The sequence below is a fragment of the Corylus avellana genome, chromosome 2 (genome assembly GCF_965113065.1).
Source record: "Corylus avellana chromosome 2, dhCorAvel1.hap1.2, whole genome shotgun sequence".
Taxonomy (NCBI): domain Eukaryota; kingdom Viridiplantae; phylum Streptophyta; class Magnoliopsida; order Fagales; family Betulaceae; genus Corylus; species Corylus avellana.
The window spans coordinates 41,380,277-41,401,487 of record NC_142491.1 but is presented as its reverse complement, the minus strand read 5'-3'; the positions used below and the strand labels follow the sequence as shown (position 1 = coordinate 41,401,487).

General features: G+C 33.9%; 1 protein-coding gene across 2 annotated transcripts; it reads left to right on the top strand.

Moving 5' to 3' along the window:
• The first annotated feature begins 9,649 nt into the window (after positions 1-9,649).
• ELP2 (elongator protein 2) lies at positions 9,650-19,288 on the top strand. 2 transcript variants are annotated; one of them, XM_059601662.2, is made up of 10 exons: positions 9,650-9,861; positions 9,982-10,069; positions 11,209-11,294; positions 11,540-11,693; positions 13,611-13,771; positions 13,881-14,558; positions 15,922-16,243; positions 17,414-17,631; positions 17,776-17,953; positions 18,719-19,288. In XM_059601662.2, exons 1-10 carry the CDS (start codon positions 9,721-9,723, stop codon positions 19,207-19,209), a joined length of 2,517 nt encoding a protein of 838 aa, XP_059457645.2. In that variant the 5' UTR covers positions 9,650-9,720; the 3' UTR covers positions 19,210-19,288. The 2 variants fall into 2 exon arrangements, with proteins under 2 accessions (XP_059457645.2, XP_059457637.2); XM_059601654.2 differs by having other exon boundaries at positions 11,537-11,693.
• The last annotated feature ends 1,923 nt before the right edge of the window (positions 19,289-21,211 follow it).

The window sequence follows — 21,211 nt, the reverse complement described above, 5'->3', positions numbered from 1 at the left end:
CAAAGTAATCAACTAAGTATGGTAAATATATTAATAGAGAAAATGTCAAATGAAAATCTAAATTGTACCATATTGTAGATTTGAGAACGCACTAAATGCAACGCTCCTAATTAAAATTAATTAAGTAAAATAATTAACTTTGAATGTTACTCGTACTACCTACATACTAACTATCTTGTAATTAGCTAGTTTTACTATATTAAACAATAACTATCAGAGTATCTTATAGCAGGAAGAGTGTTACGCAAACCTGACCATATGAGTATTTTGCTCGGCATCTACACCAGAAGTCACCTAACTAAGAAAGTTCATACCTCCAAAAGTCAAAACTGCTAAACAACACTTATTTAAATATCTCTCTCTCTCTCTCTGTTGTCTCCTCGTAAATGAATAGTGTTATGTTTGAATTCATTTTCTAGTTTTTTAATCTTATATATTCATTTTCCTTCTCTCTCTCATCTACCAAAAACAAAAAAAGAATAAAAAAAATAAAAAAATAATAATATTAAACTCCAAAAGTCACAACTATTTAACTACGTACGCTTACTTAAATCAAAATATTTTAACAATAAATCACTTTATAGAATAATATACAAGGTTTAGATATGAACAATTGTTTTGGTTTATTCATCAAAAGTGATGAAGTTTTGAAAGTACAAGAAAATTCATGGCTTGGAAACGTATTAGAATACTTACATTAATAGTGATGATGGAATTATTTATCCTTATGCTCAAAGTGCAGACCAACGACCTTACCCCTACCTCGTTTTCTCATTTTCCACTGCCCATCCACTACGTTCATTCCTCTAAACTTGATGAAGTTGAAGACAAATTGTATGCATGCATGCTTTGCAGATTGGCTAACACATTGTAGACACAATTTGCCACATCAATTCAACTTTTATCGTGATTATTTTGATTTAGGTGTTACAATTTGTCTCTTTCAAACTGTCAAAGAAGGCGAAAAAGGCTCACCTGGCCTCTTTCAGAATGCTTTATTGAATGCCAAAAGCTAAAAGATTCAAGGGCTACCACTATGCTTTGTTACTCAGCTTGTTTAGGAAGGCATATATCGGGCTCAGATTTGGTTTATTTGCATGAGAATGATAACCCAACTTAAGGTTCGTTAGAGATTTCGTAAATATTGTCTCTAGTACTCTTTATCTCTCTAATTTGTAATTTTGTAGAGATCTTTTTGCTTAAGTTAAAACATTAGTCCTTGAATTTTCGAAGTTTTTTAAATCACTCTTTATGTGTATATATTTTTATTTACTTAGTTAGTTCCTTCAGTTTTTTCTTCTTGTTAAAATGATCATTCCATCAATTGTTTGCTTTCTTCTTGTTAAATGGTCACCTCTCTTTTTTTTTTTTTGAAAATTGTGTAATTATAATTTTATGTAGGTTTCGCAAGAAAATTGACACAACCAATATGTAACTAGACAGAGTGATTGAGTTTTTTTTTTTTTTTTTTTAATTTTTTATTCAATTCGGGAGAGGGGGAAAAGGGGAAAGAGTGATTGAGTTGATAACAAAAACAAACCCAAGGAACTGAATGATTTAAAAATAAAAAATAAATAATCCTTTTTCTCTTAAAGATATGCTGCATTTTTTGTGTTTTTCTGTAGCTCTTTTTGTGTTTTGCTGCCTTTTTTTTTTTTTTTTTTTTTTTTTTTTTTTTGTGTGTTGTTTGGGTCACCGTCTCTTAGCCTTTTTGTGGACTAGTTTGAAAGTTGAGACTTTTGTAACTCATATGTTTTTTCTGGTCGACTGATCTTGCTTAGTTATTGGCAATGCTCCTCCTACAACAACCACTTAACGGTGGTGGTTCCTTTTACCGCATGGAGCTTCTAACGAAGTCCTTTTGCTTTTGTATACCGCTTCGTGTGGCCCTCAGAGATGCCTAGATCCTTTTTGATTCAATTGTCTATTGTCTATTATTATTACTATCTCTCTATTGCTATTTTCGTTTGGGTTTTGTTGTTGTGGAGCCCACCTCGTTTTATTTGTATTTGTCCCAAGGGCTCTCCAAAAAAGTTATTAGCCCTAAAAAATAATAATAATAATAAATAAATAAATAAAAGATATGCTACTAGATAAAGAAACATCAAATAAAGAAAAGAAACATTAAGAAAAATAGGGAGAACATTGAAGGGTATGGGTGGAATAATCAAACTCAGGTTGAATACACCACCTTAAGATAGTTTGATGACTAGTTGATACTTGATAGCTTTGGTTGTTCAATAGTCATGTGGTATTACAAGCCTATTAAGCTTTTATGTCTTTTCAAGTATCTTTTATGCACTAAACATAATTGGGGGCATTTTTTATTTTTTATTTTTCATATTATTCGTTATGCATTTTATTTTATTTGTTGAGTTTTATTAACATTTGTAACATGTTATGGTTTCAGATTCAATTGGAGGCTTATCAAAACATGTGCAAGAGCCAAATTTGCTAGATAGTAGTTTTCAATTGTATCTTGTACGTAAAGTATTTGAATAAATTCTTGTTGTTATTACTAAATATTATGTAATATATGAATTAATATTTCGGATGTGATATTATATTTAATTACCGCCCTCCCAAGTCCCATCTCATGACAACGTCGTACTTTTTTATTTATTGTTCTAAAATAAATGGTTTGGAAAATAACAACATTTATGAATTCAATTCTCATATTACCCTTAAAAATGAATCTACCTTCTTTGGCTCATGTGTATATATATATATATATATAAACTTAATCATATTGTGGGATGGAGGAATTATAATTTCTTAAATTAAGTAAATAAAAATAACAAATTCAACTAAAATTGTTAATTATATAAAAATTATTAAAAGATAAAATCTACTAATTTTGAGGTATGTTTCACTATTTGAACCAAACAAATGAATAACAATATTAATCTCATTCTCAATTTTAATGACTCCTTGTAATACGAAGTTACTAGTCTACTAATTTTGAGTGTCATGACCACTTCCACCATTATACATACTGGTTGGATAAGAACTAAGAAGGGTATGCATAACATCTATAGTCGTTTAAAAATTAAAATTAAAATTATTCCATGGGGTTAAAAACTTATCAAATCAATCCTTAAAGTTCAATCTATTATCAACTCGCTCCCTCCCTCCCTCCCACATTTGTTAACTTTTTGGATGGAATGTCACGACTCACACCATATCCTATAATTATGCGACAAATGTATACATTGTACAATTAGTCTCACCCAGTTAGACGCATACCACCGTGGATTGCCACATTAATGACATGTCATAAAATACCATGTCATTAAAAATACCCCATTAACAAATCACTAAATTTCATGTAAAAAAACGAGGGAGGGATGACCACATGGTCATTGCTCTAATGTGGAAGGGGGTGGTCGTTCCATTCCATCAATTTTTTTGAAGGAATGTCTCGTCAAATCCAATAATTTAAAAACATGTGTGTGTATATATATGGGTGTGTTTGATAAAAGGTTTTGGTTTGATACTATAGCAAAAATTGATTGACGTTAAAAAAAGTATATATATATATATATATATATATATATATATATATATATATATATATTTTAAATGAAAAAGTAAGAATGTTTGGTATGGAAAAATGAAAAAAAAAAAAAATTGTTTAGAAGTGATTTTTTTATTTGAATAGTAATAAAAAGTGATTGATGCGATGTAAAAAGTAATAAAATATATAAAAAGTTAAAAAGTAAGATGAATAGTATTGAAGGCAAAACCTATTATCAAACGGAGCCTATATCTTGCACCATCGCCTACCATGATCAATTGTCGCATCAATGCCATGTCATTATAAATGCCTCATCAACAAAAGATTATATCTCATGCATGTAACAAAAAAGGGTGAGGAAAGGGTGGCCACATCACCATCCCTTGTTATTGAAGCTACTGGTCGTGTGACCACCCCTCTATTATAGGAGTGGGTTGACTGTGCAACATACCATTCGTTTATTGTGGAAATGATGGTTGCGTGGCCACCCTCATCTCTTGTGGGAAGGGGTGGCCACACAACCTCTGCTCTTTTGCGAGAGAAGGTGGTTGTACAGCCACCTATATGTTATGAGAGGAGTAGTAGTGTAATCACCTCTTAGTTGGAGAGGGGGTGCAGGCGGCTACCTCCATTTTTTGTGGGAGGGGGTGGCCCATGCTACTACCCCTCTCTTATAGGAGAAGGTGAGGCCGGCGGTTACCCCCATTTGTTGTGAAAATGGATGGCCACGTGGCCAACCCATCTATGGTGGCAAGGGCGGTCATGACCACCTTCATCATTTGTGGTAGTGGGTGGCTGCACCCATCCCCATTATTATGGATGGCCTCTCATAATAGATAGGAATGCTACGACCAACCTCTTCTAAATTACATGGGGGTAACCCTCTCATTATAGATAATTGTACAATGTATACACATATCACAAAATTATTGGATATTACGTGACATCATACCCTAAAAGTTAAGGGAACTAGGATGAATGAGCGATTTGATAACGGATTAAACTTTAAGGATCAATTTAATATGTTTTGAACCTAGAAAATGATTTGTTAAAAGGTCAAACCTTCGAGATTGATATTGTATTTTTTCTAACCCTTTTGACACTTTATTAGACAATATAGTTGAATTGTAACAAAATCTAAGCTAAAACAAGCTAACTGATTAAATGTTAAGAAGTAATGACTTGTTCTTTTCCTAAGTAGTATTTCATTTGGTATTTATTTTCTTTAAAAAAATATTTTTAAATATTTAAAAAAAAAGAAAAAAAAAAAGAAAAAAAGAAAAGACTTTTCAAACAGATACCAAACATGGCTCAGTTTCTTCTCTTTTCTTTCTTCTCTTCTCTCCCTCTCCCTTTTTAACCTCTCCTCTCCTCTCTTTCCAAAATCCAACATAATGTTCATAATCTCTTACAATTTTGAAGGGGCATTCCATATAAACTTTTGACTGTAACAAAGAGACAGTTATTTGTTTAACCAGTCTATTTTTTTTTTTTATATTATTTTTAATGTCACCATCCCCAATTATAGCTTTGAAATTACCCTTCTTCAAACTAAACTTCAGATTAATTATTATTCTTTTTTGACCATTCACAATAGCTCTTAGCATAATCGAAAGATTTTCATTAATTAAATATTTCTAAAAATAAATCAAATTAATATATCATAAAGAGTTTGGGCCTTATAAATTAAGGTTTTGCATTCAACTTGAAAATAACAAAAAACTTTAAAGACAAGGAGAGGAACATAGAAGGAAGAGTAGGCATGGGGAGGTTTTTGGGAGCAACAATGGCTTTCATAATGTATGTGCTGTGTGGAGTGCAAGTGAGTGACCTTGTATTCCCATCTCCTCTCTCTCCTCCTCCTTCCCTTCCACTTTCTGGTGGGCTTTTCAATCCTCCTCCACATGTGGAGGAGGACATGCAACTCCCTAGAAAATTCCCATTACCAAACAACTTGCGATATAGAATTGCAAAGAAAATCCCATCCAAACTCCGAGTAAAATTGGATAAAATGTGCCTTTCTATTAGGAGTGTCAACCCGGTTCGGTTTCCCGGTTTTTGGCCAAAACCGGAACCGGAACCGGAACCGGGGTAACCCAGTTCTCGGTTTTGGGAAACCGGAACCGGAATCGGGACCCCGGTTCCCGGCCGGTTCCGGTTTTACCCGGTCCGGTAACCGGTTTTTGAAAAAAATTAGTGTTTGAAGCTTATTTTAGGTATTGGGCCTAAAATAAGCCCATTATTTTTTTCATAAGTTAGCTCATTTAAAAAAAAAACTATTAATCTTTTTGTCTAAATTAAAGAGGCTTTATTGTGATTGTTCCAAATAATTAAAAAATAAACCTAAAAAAGCCTAAAAATCCTAAAAAATCAATGTTTTTGCCTATATAAGCCTTAGAAATAAAAAATCAAAATTTTTAAAATACCCTAAAAATCATTTTAAATTAGATACATAAAGAAAATATTAAAACAATAAAAAGTAAAAACAAGTATGTAAACAAACCAACATGCACAAGAAATAAATACCCCTTACTACAACAATTCAAAACCCAAAAAAATAAAAAATAAAACAAGTATTTAAATAATCTACCAATCAAAAGAAATACACTCACAATAAAAATAGTTCACAAACATATTACAAAGACAATATATATATATTATTTAATAAAATAAGACCCGGTTCCGGTTTTCCCGATTTTTACCGGGTGCCAAAAACCGGGACCGGAACCGGGGTCCCGGTTTTTTTTTTTTTTTGGCAACCGGAACTGGAACCGGTCCCCGGTTTCCCAGTTTTCCGGTTTCTCGGTCCCGGTTCCGGTTTCCCGGTTATTTTTGACACCTCTACTTTCTATGTGCGATAAAATTTGCAATTTTCCAAAAACGAAAGAGGCAAAAGCTTCTTGTTATGCAAAGTGTCATGATATTTGCTTTGATGTACATCGTAGCGTACGGCAGCGACGGCCTTAGATGTCTTAATTGTGAGTACCAATTTCGTATCAAGCTTTTAGGCCCCTCTCGATCTCTTCATTGACACGACTACATATGAATGTACTGTTATAATATTAATTAAATTCACATTTTTTTTTATCAATTTAAACTTTTTAATATTCTATTTAGAGTGACATGTTTCATCATTTTTTTATTAAAATCACAATGATTGATTTTGCATTTATCTCTATATTAAATTTGTTAAAAAAAATAAGTTAGAAAAAAGGTAAAATGCTTCAAGAAAGATGTAATGAGAGGAGGCATTAGACATGTTACGAGAGTTTAGAGCAAGAAAAAAATGGTTATGTAGCTTGTTTGAAATTTTAAAAAATTTCAAATTAAAGCGTAGGCAAATTGCCGAACCACGTTAAATTTGTGTTTCGACTCTCTCTCTTAATCTCTCTCTCTTTTTGATTCTATATTGTCCATCAATTATTGTGCACGGTAACAACACTTCTAATATTATTATTTTTCTTGGTTATATATACATACATATATATATATATATATATATATATATATATATATATATATATATTTTTTTTTTTATTTCTTCAATATTTTATATGTTATACTTACTAGCTATCAAACGCCATTGATCTTAGTTGGTCATTGTTACATGTCGTTGATTTTAGTACATGACTAATTAAATCCTACTTATAAAGTTACAATTGTGTTTATCTTACTAAAAAAATAAAATAGACTAGTCATATTATTTATCGAGAATGATATATTAACAAAACTTGAACATGAAATTTTGATTAATTTTTCATCTCATAAAGCTAGAAAATTATTTTTGAATTTTTTGGCCTTAGGCTACCCCTCATCATGCCTAGAATATTGGACAGAGTTTTTCTCCAAACTGGGTTGGAAAAACCTCCTCCAACTTGGTGTATAAAAATGACATATGTCATTTGAATATGTAAGATGTATATGGTTTTTTTAATAGCAGGACAAAGTTGGAATAAACAATATTAAAAACTCATGTGCATCTCATATGTTATTAAAAAAATAGACACATTTCATTTTTATAGATTAAGTTGGAGGAAGTTTCTCCAACCCAGTTTAGAAGAAAACTCTATCCTATTATCTTGGTCCAACCTTTTTTTCCACTCTTTATAGACAAATATAGGATTAAAAATTTGTCCAAGGTAAAGTCCACATACTCCCCTTAAACTACCACCAAATTGATAATGTCTTCCCAAACTTTTAATTGTGACAATGTCCCCTCCAAAATACCAAAACATTGTCAATGTCCCCTCAAAGACTAGTAATAGGACAAAAATGTCACTATAGATTTCTCAATAAGACAAAAATACCCTTATAAATTCAAAAAAAAAAATTGATTTTTTTAAAAAACGAAAAATTTTAATTTAAAAAAAATATTAAAAAAAAATTTTTAATTTTTTTAAACGGAAATTTTTATTTAAAAAAAAAAATTTATTTAGTTAAAAAAACGAAAATTTTTATTTTATTAAACAAAAAATTTTATTTTTTTAAACGTAAATTTTTATTTAAAAAAATTATAAACAAAAATTAAAAAACGAAAATTTTCAATTTTTATTAAAAAAAAAAAAAACCGAAATTTTTTCAGTTTTTTTTTTTCTTATAAAATGGATTTTTTTTTAAAAAAAAAAAAAAAAAACTGGCCACCGTATAATTTGAAATACTCGAACGGTCAAATTTTTGTTTGTTTGTTAGTTTTAGGTTTTTTTCTAGAAGTTTTAGTATTTTTGTTTTTATTTTATTGAGGGTAATTTTGTCATTGGGGGAACATTGACAATTTTTTGTAGTTTGGGAGGGGGGGGGGGACATTGTCACAATTGAAAATTTGGGAGCAACATTGTCAATTGAGTATTAGTTTAAGGGGGGTATGTAGACTTTTTCCTATATTTTATTTAATGCAACTATATATCCAGGCCAATTCAGGAGGAAGTAGAGAGAGTTGCTTATGAAGGTGCAAAAAGAAATTGTTGCAAAATCTAGTCTTTCAGTGTTGTACCAAAGGCCTGGATCAAATTCTCTCTTTATCATGGATCAAGAGTTTAAGATATAATATTGTTATTTATCATTATATAAATAATATATCCAATAAGAAAAAAGAAAAGAAAATAGTGTTGTATAGACACAAGAATAAAAAGATAGGGATGAGATGCATCCACAAGCTTTGTATTAGTGAATACTTCGAAGATTATGAGAAATGGCACATTATTTTATTAGCCAACACCCAATTCAGCATTTTAGATTGTTTTCTTACCCAACAATTGATTTAAAAGAATTTACAACATACTAATATTAAGAGTTAGTACATGTAGTTTGCCTTAATATCAAATAAACCCTTTGTTTTAAAAAGTTTTGTAAATGGTATATGTGGTAACTTGAAAGATCTGGATAGTACTTTTATTCATGCTTCGTCTAATATTTTAAAGAGTTGACATGTCAAATCAATCAACCTTATTAATATTATTTTTAAAATTTAAACTCACTTATCCTTCTTTACTATTAAATAATTTTCAATTTTTTCTTAAATTTTAAAAATCTACAATGTGGGGTTCTAATCTTCCAACTATTTTCATTCACCTCCCTCCATTATTTTCTTTTGTTAAATCTTAACAGAGGAAGCAAGAATAACAAAAATATCTCATTTTAAAATATAAAAAATTGAAAAAAAAGTTACGTCGTGGATCATTTTTTAAATTTTTAAATTTTTTTTTTTTAAACTAAGGTCATAGTTATTATATAATTTTATAAATTTTAGTAGGGTATAACAGAAATTTTACATGCTAGCCTTTTAAGCCAACAAATAATTTAAAAAGGTAATTGAAAGGAGTTAAGAGATTAAAACCTCACATTACAAATTTTTAAAGTTTAAAAAGACATTAAAAATTGTTTAATATTTCGAAAGGTTTTCCCTTTAGCATCAAATTAAATATTCACAATTCCCACTAATAAACTCATTGCTAGAGGAGAGGGAAAATCTCCCTCTCTCTCTCCCTCTCTCTCTCGTTTTCCTCTCTCTCTCGTTTTAACTTTTTCACTCCTTTTGATTGGGCTATGAGAAGCCTTTACTGTTTCTTGAGGCCCAGGCCCAAGCACACTGTCGTCCTCTCTCCTTACTGCCCTGAACACAACCCCCCCCCCCTGTTGCCTGAAGCTTTTAACAGTTGTGGCTTCCCTCTGATAACCTCTCTCTATCGCTTTCCCTCTGATTCACCATGTCTATGAATGGTGGGGCTGAGGCGAGGAGAGTGTTTATAGGAGCAGGGTGCAACAGAGTAGTGAACAACGTGTCATGGGGCGCCTGTGATTTGGTGGCCTTTGGCGCCCAAAACGCCGTTGCTATATTCTGCCCCAAGGTTCGCCCTCGCCTTCCTTTCATTTATTTCACTTTTGACAAGCTGTATATATATATATATAGTCAAACTGAGCTCTTTCTTTCTTTCTTCTTCTTCTTTTGTTAATTTTCGTTTTGGCAGAATGCCCAAATTTTGACAACTTTACCGGGTCACAGGGCCGCTGTAAACTGCACACAGTGGCTTCCAAGTAATAAGTTTGCATTTAAAGGTATGTTCTTATTCTGAACTAGACCAGTTAACACTTGTGGTCTTTCGAATGGTTGAGAAATGATAGAAAAATAATAGAAAGTAGATTTCACCCCCCCACCCCCCCGCGGACAACAAAATCATTTTCTCAAGTGTGATCAATAAAATTGTCAAAAGCATGATCAATAAACTTGTCAAAAGCGTGATAGAATGTTACAATCCTAAGCGTTGAGGGTTTAATCAAATGTGTATCTAACAATCATAGGGTTTTTGCATCAATGGTTAAGCTCTTAACAATTTCCCAACAAAAATTGAAAAGGTAACAAATAGCTCACACTAGCATAAAGGCGCTTCCTATGTGATTCAAATCTGTGATGTGGTACTTACTCTAATACCAGTTGTCAACATCCTAACCATTGATCCAAAAGCCCTAGGGCGGTTGGATATTGGTTTGGTTAAACCCTTAATTCTTAGGATCGTAGCGTTCCACCATGTTTTTGAATTTGACCTCTATAGCAGTCCACTCTATCAGCATTGACCGATGATAGCCATTTCTTTTTTGGCGGCTTTACTCACCCATCAATATTTAATGGCTTCATACTATGTCCATACATAATACAAAGATATTTTAATCCTAGCTTATAGACCGCATCCTCTATGACTGGAACCCGTGATGTGGTACTTAGTTTGATACTAGTTAGGCGTCAATTATTGCATGTCGAGAGTCCTCCATTTGCAATAGGAGGTAATCACAATTTTCCACTCTTCTACTGATAATTTCTCTCTTTCTTTATTCCATGAAACCCTACTCCCATTTAATATTATGCATAGTTGATGAAAACCAAAAACAAGACAACAGCTAAAACATGATAAACTCGTAATGTTAAAACAAAACCAAGTCTGGACAATTTTGTAAGAAACTAGTGATCTTCTAGTGTTTCCCGGAATCTTAGTTCTCCAAGTATTTGGGGTTGGGTTTGTGTAGTCTCTTCGACTTGTGTTTACATAGTTCATCAGAAACCCAAAAGAACTATTCAAAGCTACCAAAAAGAGGGTGTAGCTTCAACAAAAGATTTTGTTGTTTTCAGACAGACTGATATGTAGGAGCATTATGTTTTTAAATTATACAATATATTAATGAGCTTTGTTGTTTTCCTACAGCTGAACAGTTGGAGAGGCACTATCTACTCTCAGGAGATGCTGATGGTGCCATTATTTTGTGGGAACTATCTCTCATTGACAGAAAGGTAATTACTTGTGCATGTGAGTAATTGGTGAATTCTTTTTGTATTTGGTTTCTTGGCAGGATTGCTATTCATGTACTAGCTCATTTAACATATTGCCAAATATCACTTTTGGAATGTAATACTCCACATGTACCATGATTTCTTAATATATTCTGTATGATTCATTTCCTATGTTAAACATATTTATATTTCCTTTTAAAAAAAAAATTAAACATCAATTAATTAATTAAATTGTATTGTAGCAGTGGAGGCATGTGCTACAAATACCACAATCACACAAGAAGGGTGTCACATGCATTACTGGAATTATGGTTTCTCAAAATGAGGCAATCTTTGCATCTACTTCTTCAGATGGTGCAGTCTATGTATGGGAACTGTTGTTTCCATCTACTCCTGGAGGTTAGTCATAAATTCCTGGAATAAATTAAACCTGTTTTACTGCCATGCATATGGATGTTATCCTTGTACATAGTATGCATGTCACTTACGTTTGCTATAGAAAAATATGAATGCCATTTTTCTTTATATGCTTTATTTATATGATGGTAATCTCTTTCTTCCAAAAACTTAATCTTGTTTCTTCAGTAGTCAGATTTCATTTTTGGTACTAGAGTTGATTCTTATTTAGTTCTATACTTTATAATGGATTTGAATAGGATGATTCTGGACTCTTTAGATAATCTTTTGCTTTTTAGATAGTCTGCATTTCCCTGCCAAACTGTATCTTCTTTCTGTGTAAAGTAAGGTGAATAGCCATGAGGGCATCAATGCTTTGGAAATGTTATGCTATTAGCTTCATAATACATTCTCTAAAAGTGCAAACCATTGGCTTATGAATAGATTGGCCATTGATGGAATACTTGCTGATTTGCAGACCCATGGAAACCAAATGAATGGTTCGTGCTTATGACTTTGTGAGTTGTTTCTTGTGATTTGAAGTGATCCATCTAAGTTGTGACATTTCTCTAGACTCAATCCATGTATGTTGCAAAGAAATTAATTGACAGTTCACTAGTACCATATCAAGATTTTTCATTATGTTCTTAGATGTCATGTGATAGACCTTGAGGAAGAATTAGACTTGCGGTGGATATGGAGGGCTCTGTTTTGATCGCAGGGGCAAACATAGGAGCTTGTGGAGAAGTTAAAGATGAAGTAGGTTCATGCGTAGGTGTCATGCAATGTGTTAGTGAAGATATGTAAGTGCATGTGTAAGGGGTGGCAACGTGTAAGTGATAACTGTTAGTGGGAGTGCGTGGTAGTGTTATATTAGAAGGCATGTGTTTGGGGTTCAGCAGGCAAGTCATGTTAACTCAATTTGTACATGGTTTCTCTCCCACCCGAAGTGGAGATTTCTTTTCTTAGTAGTATTCCAATTCCTTAAGTAGTTCATTTAGTATGGGATTCGTCAGTGGTATCAGAGCCATGACACCAATAGGAAACAAATTGAAAAGCTGGAATCTGATGTGTATGAGATGCATGAGGGTCTAAGCCAAATGGAGGTGGAGGTCAACTGTTCTACCGCAAAGCTGCAATGCATGGAGGATATGCAGGAGATCTTGGAGACGCTGTCAGCATCATGGACGCCTACCGGGAGATTGCATACCCAGTACTTGGAGTGCGAGGTTCTTTCCAGAACCATCTGGGATTATGAAGGAAGTGATAGACTGGCGGTAAATCCTTGGTATGTGAAGATGGAGTTCTCCCTGTTCAAGGAGGAAGATCATATTGGGTGGCTCAGTTTTTCGCTTATCAGGACTTTTTGCTTTGGTACCATATTAAACCACTACTTATTCTAAATGCTTAAGCTGATAGGAAATTGGTAAACTTAATCCATTATTATAGCCAGAATAATGCTGAAATAAACTTATTTTTGAAAATCTGATTTGATAGGAAATGTTTGAGCGCATTTTTTTTTATCCTAATTGATCAAAATTTAAAGCAATAGTGTCAGGCTTAATTTAGGATGTGGTTAGCTAATTAAATAATAGTACCCACTTTTTTCAAAGGGAGACAGAGCTTATTTTGCCTATCTTTTCTTAATTTGATTGACATGTTGCATTTTTCTCTTAGTTGATGATCTTTATCTTACATTGGATTCTTTATAATGTTTTACATCTCTTATTATTTAAATGTGGTTATGTTCAAAATGGATTTCCAACATGTCTTGTTGTTTGAAAATAATTTATATTGGCATTTATCTGGTCTGTGTACACTGTTTATTCTAAGCCGCTTGTTTGCTTTCCTCTTATTCTGAAGCAACATGAAAAATTCTGTTTCAAAATATTAATAAAAAACTTTTCGTGGTTGATTTAGGTGACTGTAAATTGGTTTGTCTGGAATCTCTCTTTGTTGGTTCAAAACCTATGGTAGCACTTTCCTTAGCAGAATTACCTGGAAATACTGGGCATATAGTACTAGCCATGGGAGGATTGGATAATAAGATTCATCTTTACTGTGGGGAGAGGACAGGAAAGGTATCTAGACTCTGACTTTTCAATCTTACCTTGAAGTTCCTATGTAGCATTCATTGTGGCTGTAACTTGTCATGGGATTTTTTTTGTTTTTTGTTACGTATCCCCCCAGTTTCTTCGTGCATGTGAATTAAAAGGGCATACAGATTGGATCCGAAGTCTGGACTTCTCATTACCTATATGCACCAATGGTGACGCAAATAGTATTCTTCTAGTTAGTTCATCTCAGGACAAAGGCATACGCATATGGAAGCTGGCTCTACAGAGTTCTCCTTGCAGCATTCAGGGTGCATATAAGAAAGAAGAAATAAGCCTAGCATCTTATATTGAAGGCCCTGTGCTTGTAGCTGGCTCATCCTCCTATCAAATATCTTTGGAATCTCTTCTAATTGGCCATGAAGATTGGGTATATTCAGTGGAGTGGCAACCCCCTTCAAGTGCATCTGTAGAAGGAATTGACTTCTATCAACCTCAAAGCATCTTATCTGCATCTATGGACAAGACCATGATGATCTGGCAACCTGAAAAGACTTCTGGTATCTGGATGAATGTGGTTACTGTTGGAGAATTAAGCCATTGTGCTTTAGGGTTTTATGGTGGCCACTGGAGCCCAAACGGGAATTCAATTTTAGCACATGGATATGGTGGATCCTTCCATCTCTGGAAAAATGTTGGTGTGGATCTAGATAATTGGCAACCACAAAAGGTTCCCTCTGGGCATTTTGCAGCAGTGGCAGATATTGCGTGGACAAGATCTGGTGAATACATACTGTCTGTCAGCCATGACCAGGTAATATATTGCAGATAGGACAGAAAAACTTTCATGAACTTTTCATTATTTCTCAAAAATGTTTTGACTACAGTTTTTAATTCTTATTGCTGTTACTTGGTGCATTTTGGCTTTATCAGAGAATTTATGACCAGTTTCCTACATTTCTTACCTGACTCTTGTAAATTTCTTTAGATAGTGGCAAGTGTTTGGAAATTTATCTTATGCCGACTACTAGTAAGTAAAATAAACTCATACGGTTTCAAAGTGGACTGTATGGCATTTAGGAAAGTGTTTAATCAGCATTAAATTGCATTTTGAACTGAAATTGTCTCCAAGTGGTCTATGACTAACAATGCAAATAACACAAGGTAGGTGGACATTGTGTGTCAGTGATCTGAACAGTGCCATTTAAGTTTGTAGCATTTAGCAATGATAAAATCCCCAGGCTGCCAAGCCCAAGTGTGGGGGTTTGAATCTTGAGAGTGGTCAATTTATGCAAAAAAAAAAAAAAAAATGTTGAAAGATAGGACCATATCCAAGTAACCACCCTCACGGAGTAATGACTCTTTTTCGGTTAGAAATATACTGGCGCCTGGCCTGGTATGTGATATTGATGACTTACCAAGGGTGTACATTGTATTTAGTATTATATTTTTTTGATTGAGTAAATAAACTGAAAATCAATTAAATGAAGCTTGTCTTGATGAAACAATTTTTATTCCGACAACTTCAGTGTGTGCTCATATAAGTACTTTAGATTGAACTTCTAGAGTGCGTTTAATTTTGGGAAAAATTATGTGGAACCACTTCCTATGGGAATTTTGATGGTAGAGATTTTGAAGGAACTCATAATTATGCTCTGACATAATTTTTTTGAGTAGTTCCATTGTTTTTTTTCCCCCTAAAGTTTCTTCTTAAAATCCGCTTAAAAGATTTAGGAGTAAATTATAGGAGTGTGGTCCTTCCTGCCTTAGAGCATAATTCATCTCGACATGTGGGAATGGAATTAAAGTTCTAAGTCAGTGGAAGGCCTACTAAAACAAGCTCTATGCATAGGAGATCTTTTCTTAATGACAAGACAAGTCAGGGTAATACTGAAAGTTTTAGGCTTTAGTTTTAAACTAAAGGAGGATTTTTACTATCTTAAAATGATACTTCTTCAAGTGAATTGTCACTTTTTCTCTTTTAAGTTTTCATGTTGATACGGGATCTGTGATATGGTTGAAAGAGGAAAACAAAGTCTACTGAAACACTTATTTTCTTACAAATTTTAGTTGAATAGGCAAAATGAAGCGATAGATCAACATTATTTTTCATGCATTCATTTGTATTATTCTCTTATTATAGATGTTATTGATATCACAATTTTAAAAATGTGCAGACAACTCGAATATTTGCTTCATGGCAAAATGAAGCTTCTCTTAGAGATGGGGACTCTTGGCATGAAATTGCTCGCCCTCAGGTTCATGGTCATGATATGAATTGTGTGACCATTATCCAAGGAAAGGGGAACCATCGTTTTGTTAGTGGAGCTGATGAGAAAGTTGCCAGAGTATTTGAAGCTCCTTTGTCTTTTTTAAAGACATTGAACTATGCTACTTCACAAAATTCTAGTTTTCCTGAAGACCTTCAAGTAGATGTTCAGATTTTGGGTGCAAATATGTCTGCTCTTGGCCTATCACAGAAACCTATCTATGTTCAGGGTGACTCTCTCTCTCTCTCTCTCTCTCTCTCTCTCTCTCAATCAAAATCTTATAGATAATTCTTGGGATTTTGACTTCAATTACCCCATTTCTGTAGTTTTACGGATTTTGGTTCTTTCTATGATTTTATCTTCATGTTCGTTTTGTGTATAACTGGGAGGAGTAGGGGATTCTCCATTAAGTAAGGAGGTTTGTGTACAGGGAATTTAGATATGCATTTGGACTTTGATGTTGCCGCAGAAATTAAGAGCCTGTGTTTGGATAGTCTATTTAAAAGATATAAATAGATAAATCTCACCACTTAGGCTGCGGACCACGCTTCATGAAGTAAAAGTCACTAGTTCGAATATCTCATTCTCCCTCTCCTTAGGGCTAATTACTTACAGATGAAAATAAAAAAAAAAGACAGCTCACCTCTTAGGGACTGGCTCAAGTGGTATATTGTAAGTGGTGGAGTGAGATTGGAGTAGTAGGTCTTAGATCAAATCTTGCCACAAAAAAAAAAAAGAAAAAAGAGAAGAAAAAAAATCTCACAAGAGCTCAGTTGAACTATAGAATAACTGCAACCTTGATACTCGAGTGTGCAGAGAGATAATTATTGACCCATCTTATCCTTATCTTGGTTTACTTTATACTTCATACCGGCATAATTTTTAACTTTCTGAAGCCTTCTTAGCCTTCCCCTTCATTTGGTAGCCTGCAGCAAGTGGTTTGATTTATCACACCAACTTGCTTAAGACATCCATGTTTGTAAAGCATAAGCCTCAGGGCATGTTTGGTCTAATGGTTCTTTCTGCTCAATATTTAACCAAATCTTGATGCGTGGCAATGAAATCATACTCTCCATAGAGATGAAATCTTTCCAACTGAACTATTTAGTGTAGAAAATGTTGATACTTATTTTGGAGTTCACACTAGTGAACCATTTACATACATTGTCCATCTCACCCTTAAGTGTTGGATCCACACCCAAAGGTAACAGAGAAATTGATCTTATCATTTAATATAATTCTTTGTTATTTTTAGTGGTGAAAGCTGTCGTGTTTCCTTTGTATGTGAAAATCTAAGCTTTCAGTTAATTGTAGTTTGGATTTTTTTCTTTTTTAAAATGAATCGGTGCTGATAATTTGTTAGATTAAAAATAAATTTTATGGGCCATTTTATATGCAGCCACACATGAGACCCCAGACAGAAATGGGAATGATGGTCTCGACACCCTTGAAACTATTCCTGATGCGGTTCCTACTGTGTTGACTGAACCCCCAATTGAAGATCAACTGGCTTGGCATACACTGTGGCCAGAATCACACAAACTTTATGGTCATGGGAATGAGTTGTTTTCTTTATGCTGTGATCACAAGGGAACGCTTGTCGCTTCGTCATGCAAGGTACAGTGTCATTGTAACTGTGTTGCTATTACATATCTTAGTTTTGGAAGTGCATTTTCAAAATAGAACTTGGTAATATGAGTGCTATACTCGGGTTTTATTTTATGTTAGTAATTATTGCTCATACATATTATTTCCTTGCAGGCCCAGTCAGCCGCTGCAGCAGAAATATGGCTATGGCAAGTGGGTTCATGGAAGGCAGTTGGTCATTTGCAGTCTCACAGCTTAACTGTAACACAGATGGAATTTTCCCATGATGACAGCATGCTATTGGCTGTGTCAAGGGATCGTCAATTCTCTGTTTTCACGCTCAAAAGAACAGGTACCCTAAACCCTTGCTATTTCATGTGATATTTCTCTTATAATATGGTTGCTGGTTTCTTTTTGGTCAGCTCTTCACATTTAGCACATTGGACTTGGAGGGTTACATTTTCACCAGTAAGACTTTGACAAGTAAACAACGAATCTTATCTTTAATTTTAAAATTTAGCAAGACAAGATATGATGCCTGGAAGGCTTGGATTGCATGCTGTGTCCACTTGTGGACGAGATCCTGAGTAAGATAATACATATGGGTTTTTTTATTTCAAATTCTGTAGTTAATACAGAGAGATCTACAGAAAAAGTGGAAAGAGAATGAAAATTTCAGTACAATCATCATTTTTTGTTTGTTGCTTCTGATACACCTCATTAAGGCGGATTATGTCACAACCAGTTCAGGAAGCACCACCAATACTCCATCACTCCCAATACTTTTTGGCATTCTATGCGTGCTGCCACCTCTCATCCTCTTTGGACATTTGCATCTTAGTAATTTTCTTCTGGTTGTTTGTATATTACATTTACCATCAACTCCTCTGGTTCTCCTAGCAACCATAAATATTTTAAGTTAATGTTCTTTCCTTTTCTTTTGACTCGTCATGGGGCATTAAATAAAAGAGGGACAAATGGAACATTCTTTGGAAGTGGAAGTAAAAAAAAAGGAACTGTTGATTTGCAATCAGTCAGCTTTGCCCTTTCTGATTTGATAGTTATGGAATTTTACAACAGTTCCTGATCACATGGTTTATTTGACATGACTGTTTAGGCATCGATGAAGTTAGCTACCAGCTCTTAGCAAGGCAGGAGGCACACAAAAGAATTATCTGGTCATGCGCTTGGAACCCAAATGGTCATGAATTTGCTACAGGTTCACGGGACAAGACAGTAAAGATCTGGGCTGTTGATCAGGGATCTTCTGTTAAGCAGCTTATTACTTTGCCGCTATTCAATACTAGTGTCACAGCATTATCTTGGGTTGGTCTTGGTCACCAGAGAAACAACGGGCTCCTTGCAGTTGGAATGGAAAGTGGACTCATTGAACTTTGGAGTCTGTCTGTCATAAGAACAGATGATTGTAGCTTTGCAGCAGCAGGCGTAGCTGCCACTGTTGCTGTACGATTCGATCCATTTACGTGTCACGTCTCTGCCGTAAACCGTTTAGCGTGGAAAAATCCCGAGAGTGAAGATAGCAGGAACATCCAGCTTGCTTCTTGTGGAGCCGATCATTGTGTGAGAGTGTTTGAGGTAAAATGTTGACTAGTAGGATGTCTGCTTTTGAATCTATAGACATTATTTTCCAACCCTCAGACTAATGGCTAATTCTCAATTTTCATAATTCAAAGCTGCTTGATCTATATCACTCAATTTTGTTGAAGCACCCACAAAATAATGGCACTTTGGTCTATTTCTACCACAGTTTCTACGACACTTTCTTTTCAATTATGGCGTGATCCTTGTCCTTTTGTACATGGGCTAGAGCTACACGTAAGTCTTAATTGTTTGGTCGAGTGGGCTGCTTGTCACAGATAACGACATGTTCCCTGTTCCCCGTCGGACTCGGCGAGGCAGTGGCGTGGAGCAGAGTCAGCATCTGACTCTCCCTCCAACTATAAGACAAGGGGCTGATTTGCTTGATGCTTGGAGTTGGAGCGGAGGCGGCAGCTTTAGTGCACAGCGACAGCTAAAGTTGCTCAACCTGTCAACCACGTGGTTGCCGAATCACATCCACGAACGAAACACCCCCTGCTCTTTCCCCTCCATAAAACTAAACTCAAACCTCGTACTTGCGCTTATGCATAATTTAAACTAATTAATCCATTCTTTACATAATAAATCACAGAATCTATGACTACTGTCAGTTTGTATAAACTACATGTGAGAGAGCATTCGGGTCCTATTTTGTTATGGTATTTGCATTGACAACTTTATTACAAGGGATTTTAATTTTTATTATATTAAAATTTCAATTTTCAAGAAAGGACATGTGTCTCCGTCGATATAAATCAATTTCTCTTTGACTGGATAAATGAATCAGATTCGATATTACGTACGACATTTTGTGGACCAGTGCTTAAATCTTTTCTCTAAAAAGTTGTCATTGAAGAGGGGCACATGGCGTGCAATTGGGCTACAATTACAAAGAAAAATTCGAAATGAGAAAATAAAATGGTGAACATTGATGTTAAGTACCTAACCTCTGATCTTGATTGTAAGTTAGATAGAGGATGACAGTTGGATTATAACAGTTGAGGTGAGAGTCGAGCATTTTCATAAGCCAAAGGTTATTTTGGCTATTCATGTTACAAAAATTCACAAAAAAGTAAAAAATATCTCTATCCAACTAACCATTTTAGAGCATTTTCAATGGAAGATCTAAATGTTACTTTTATCTAAAATGACTTTTCAAATGTTTAAAAAACTCCTACATTGGATTAGCCAAAAGAAAATATAAAATAGATATTTGATTGAAAGAGCTAAAAAAAAAGCTAAATGTTGCAGCACTTTTCAAGGGAGCTATTTTATTTTTTATTGTTTCGCTCACCTATTTTCTTTTTTCCCGAAATCTTTTCTGACTTTTTCTTTATATGTTCTCTTTTTTTCAAAAAAATTTTTATTTTTCCTCACACATGTTCTATTTTTTCCAAAACTTTTATTGCTTTTAATAATATTTTAATAGAATAGATAGAAATATAGCTAATCGGATATAGAGACATTTAAAAATGGCTTAGCTAAACTAGATAAAAGTGAGTTTTGAGAAGCCATTTTACATAAAAATATAGCTTCTCTATTGAGAATGCTCTTAGAAAAGGAAAAAAAAAATGACTAGCCGTGCTCAATAATCAACAAACCAAAAAAACACTTATATTTTATTGGTCCACACTTTCTCTGCATATTTTATTGCAATTTTTCTCTCTTTTGTTCTCTCCATTTTTTTTTTTTTTTCAATTCTCTTTCGTTGAATAATATGATTGTTGGAAAGAGAATAAAAAAGAATATTTAAATAGAATAATAAAAATTGATAGCTTAAATAAAGGGTGAAATAGATAACCATGGACAAGGCATCAGAATCAGCAATTGTTCTTTTGGCAAACGTGATTCGCAAAAGGAGGATGAAGTTTGACTAACCACCAGAGAAAAAAGGAAATAACAAAACTGGTAGTGGTTGTTATTGTGTCCATGAGAATTCAGATGCAATCAAGAAAGGGGCAATATTAGCTAAATATATGAATACGAGGACTATATACATTAACTATAACTT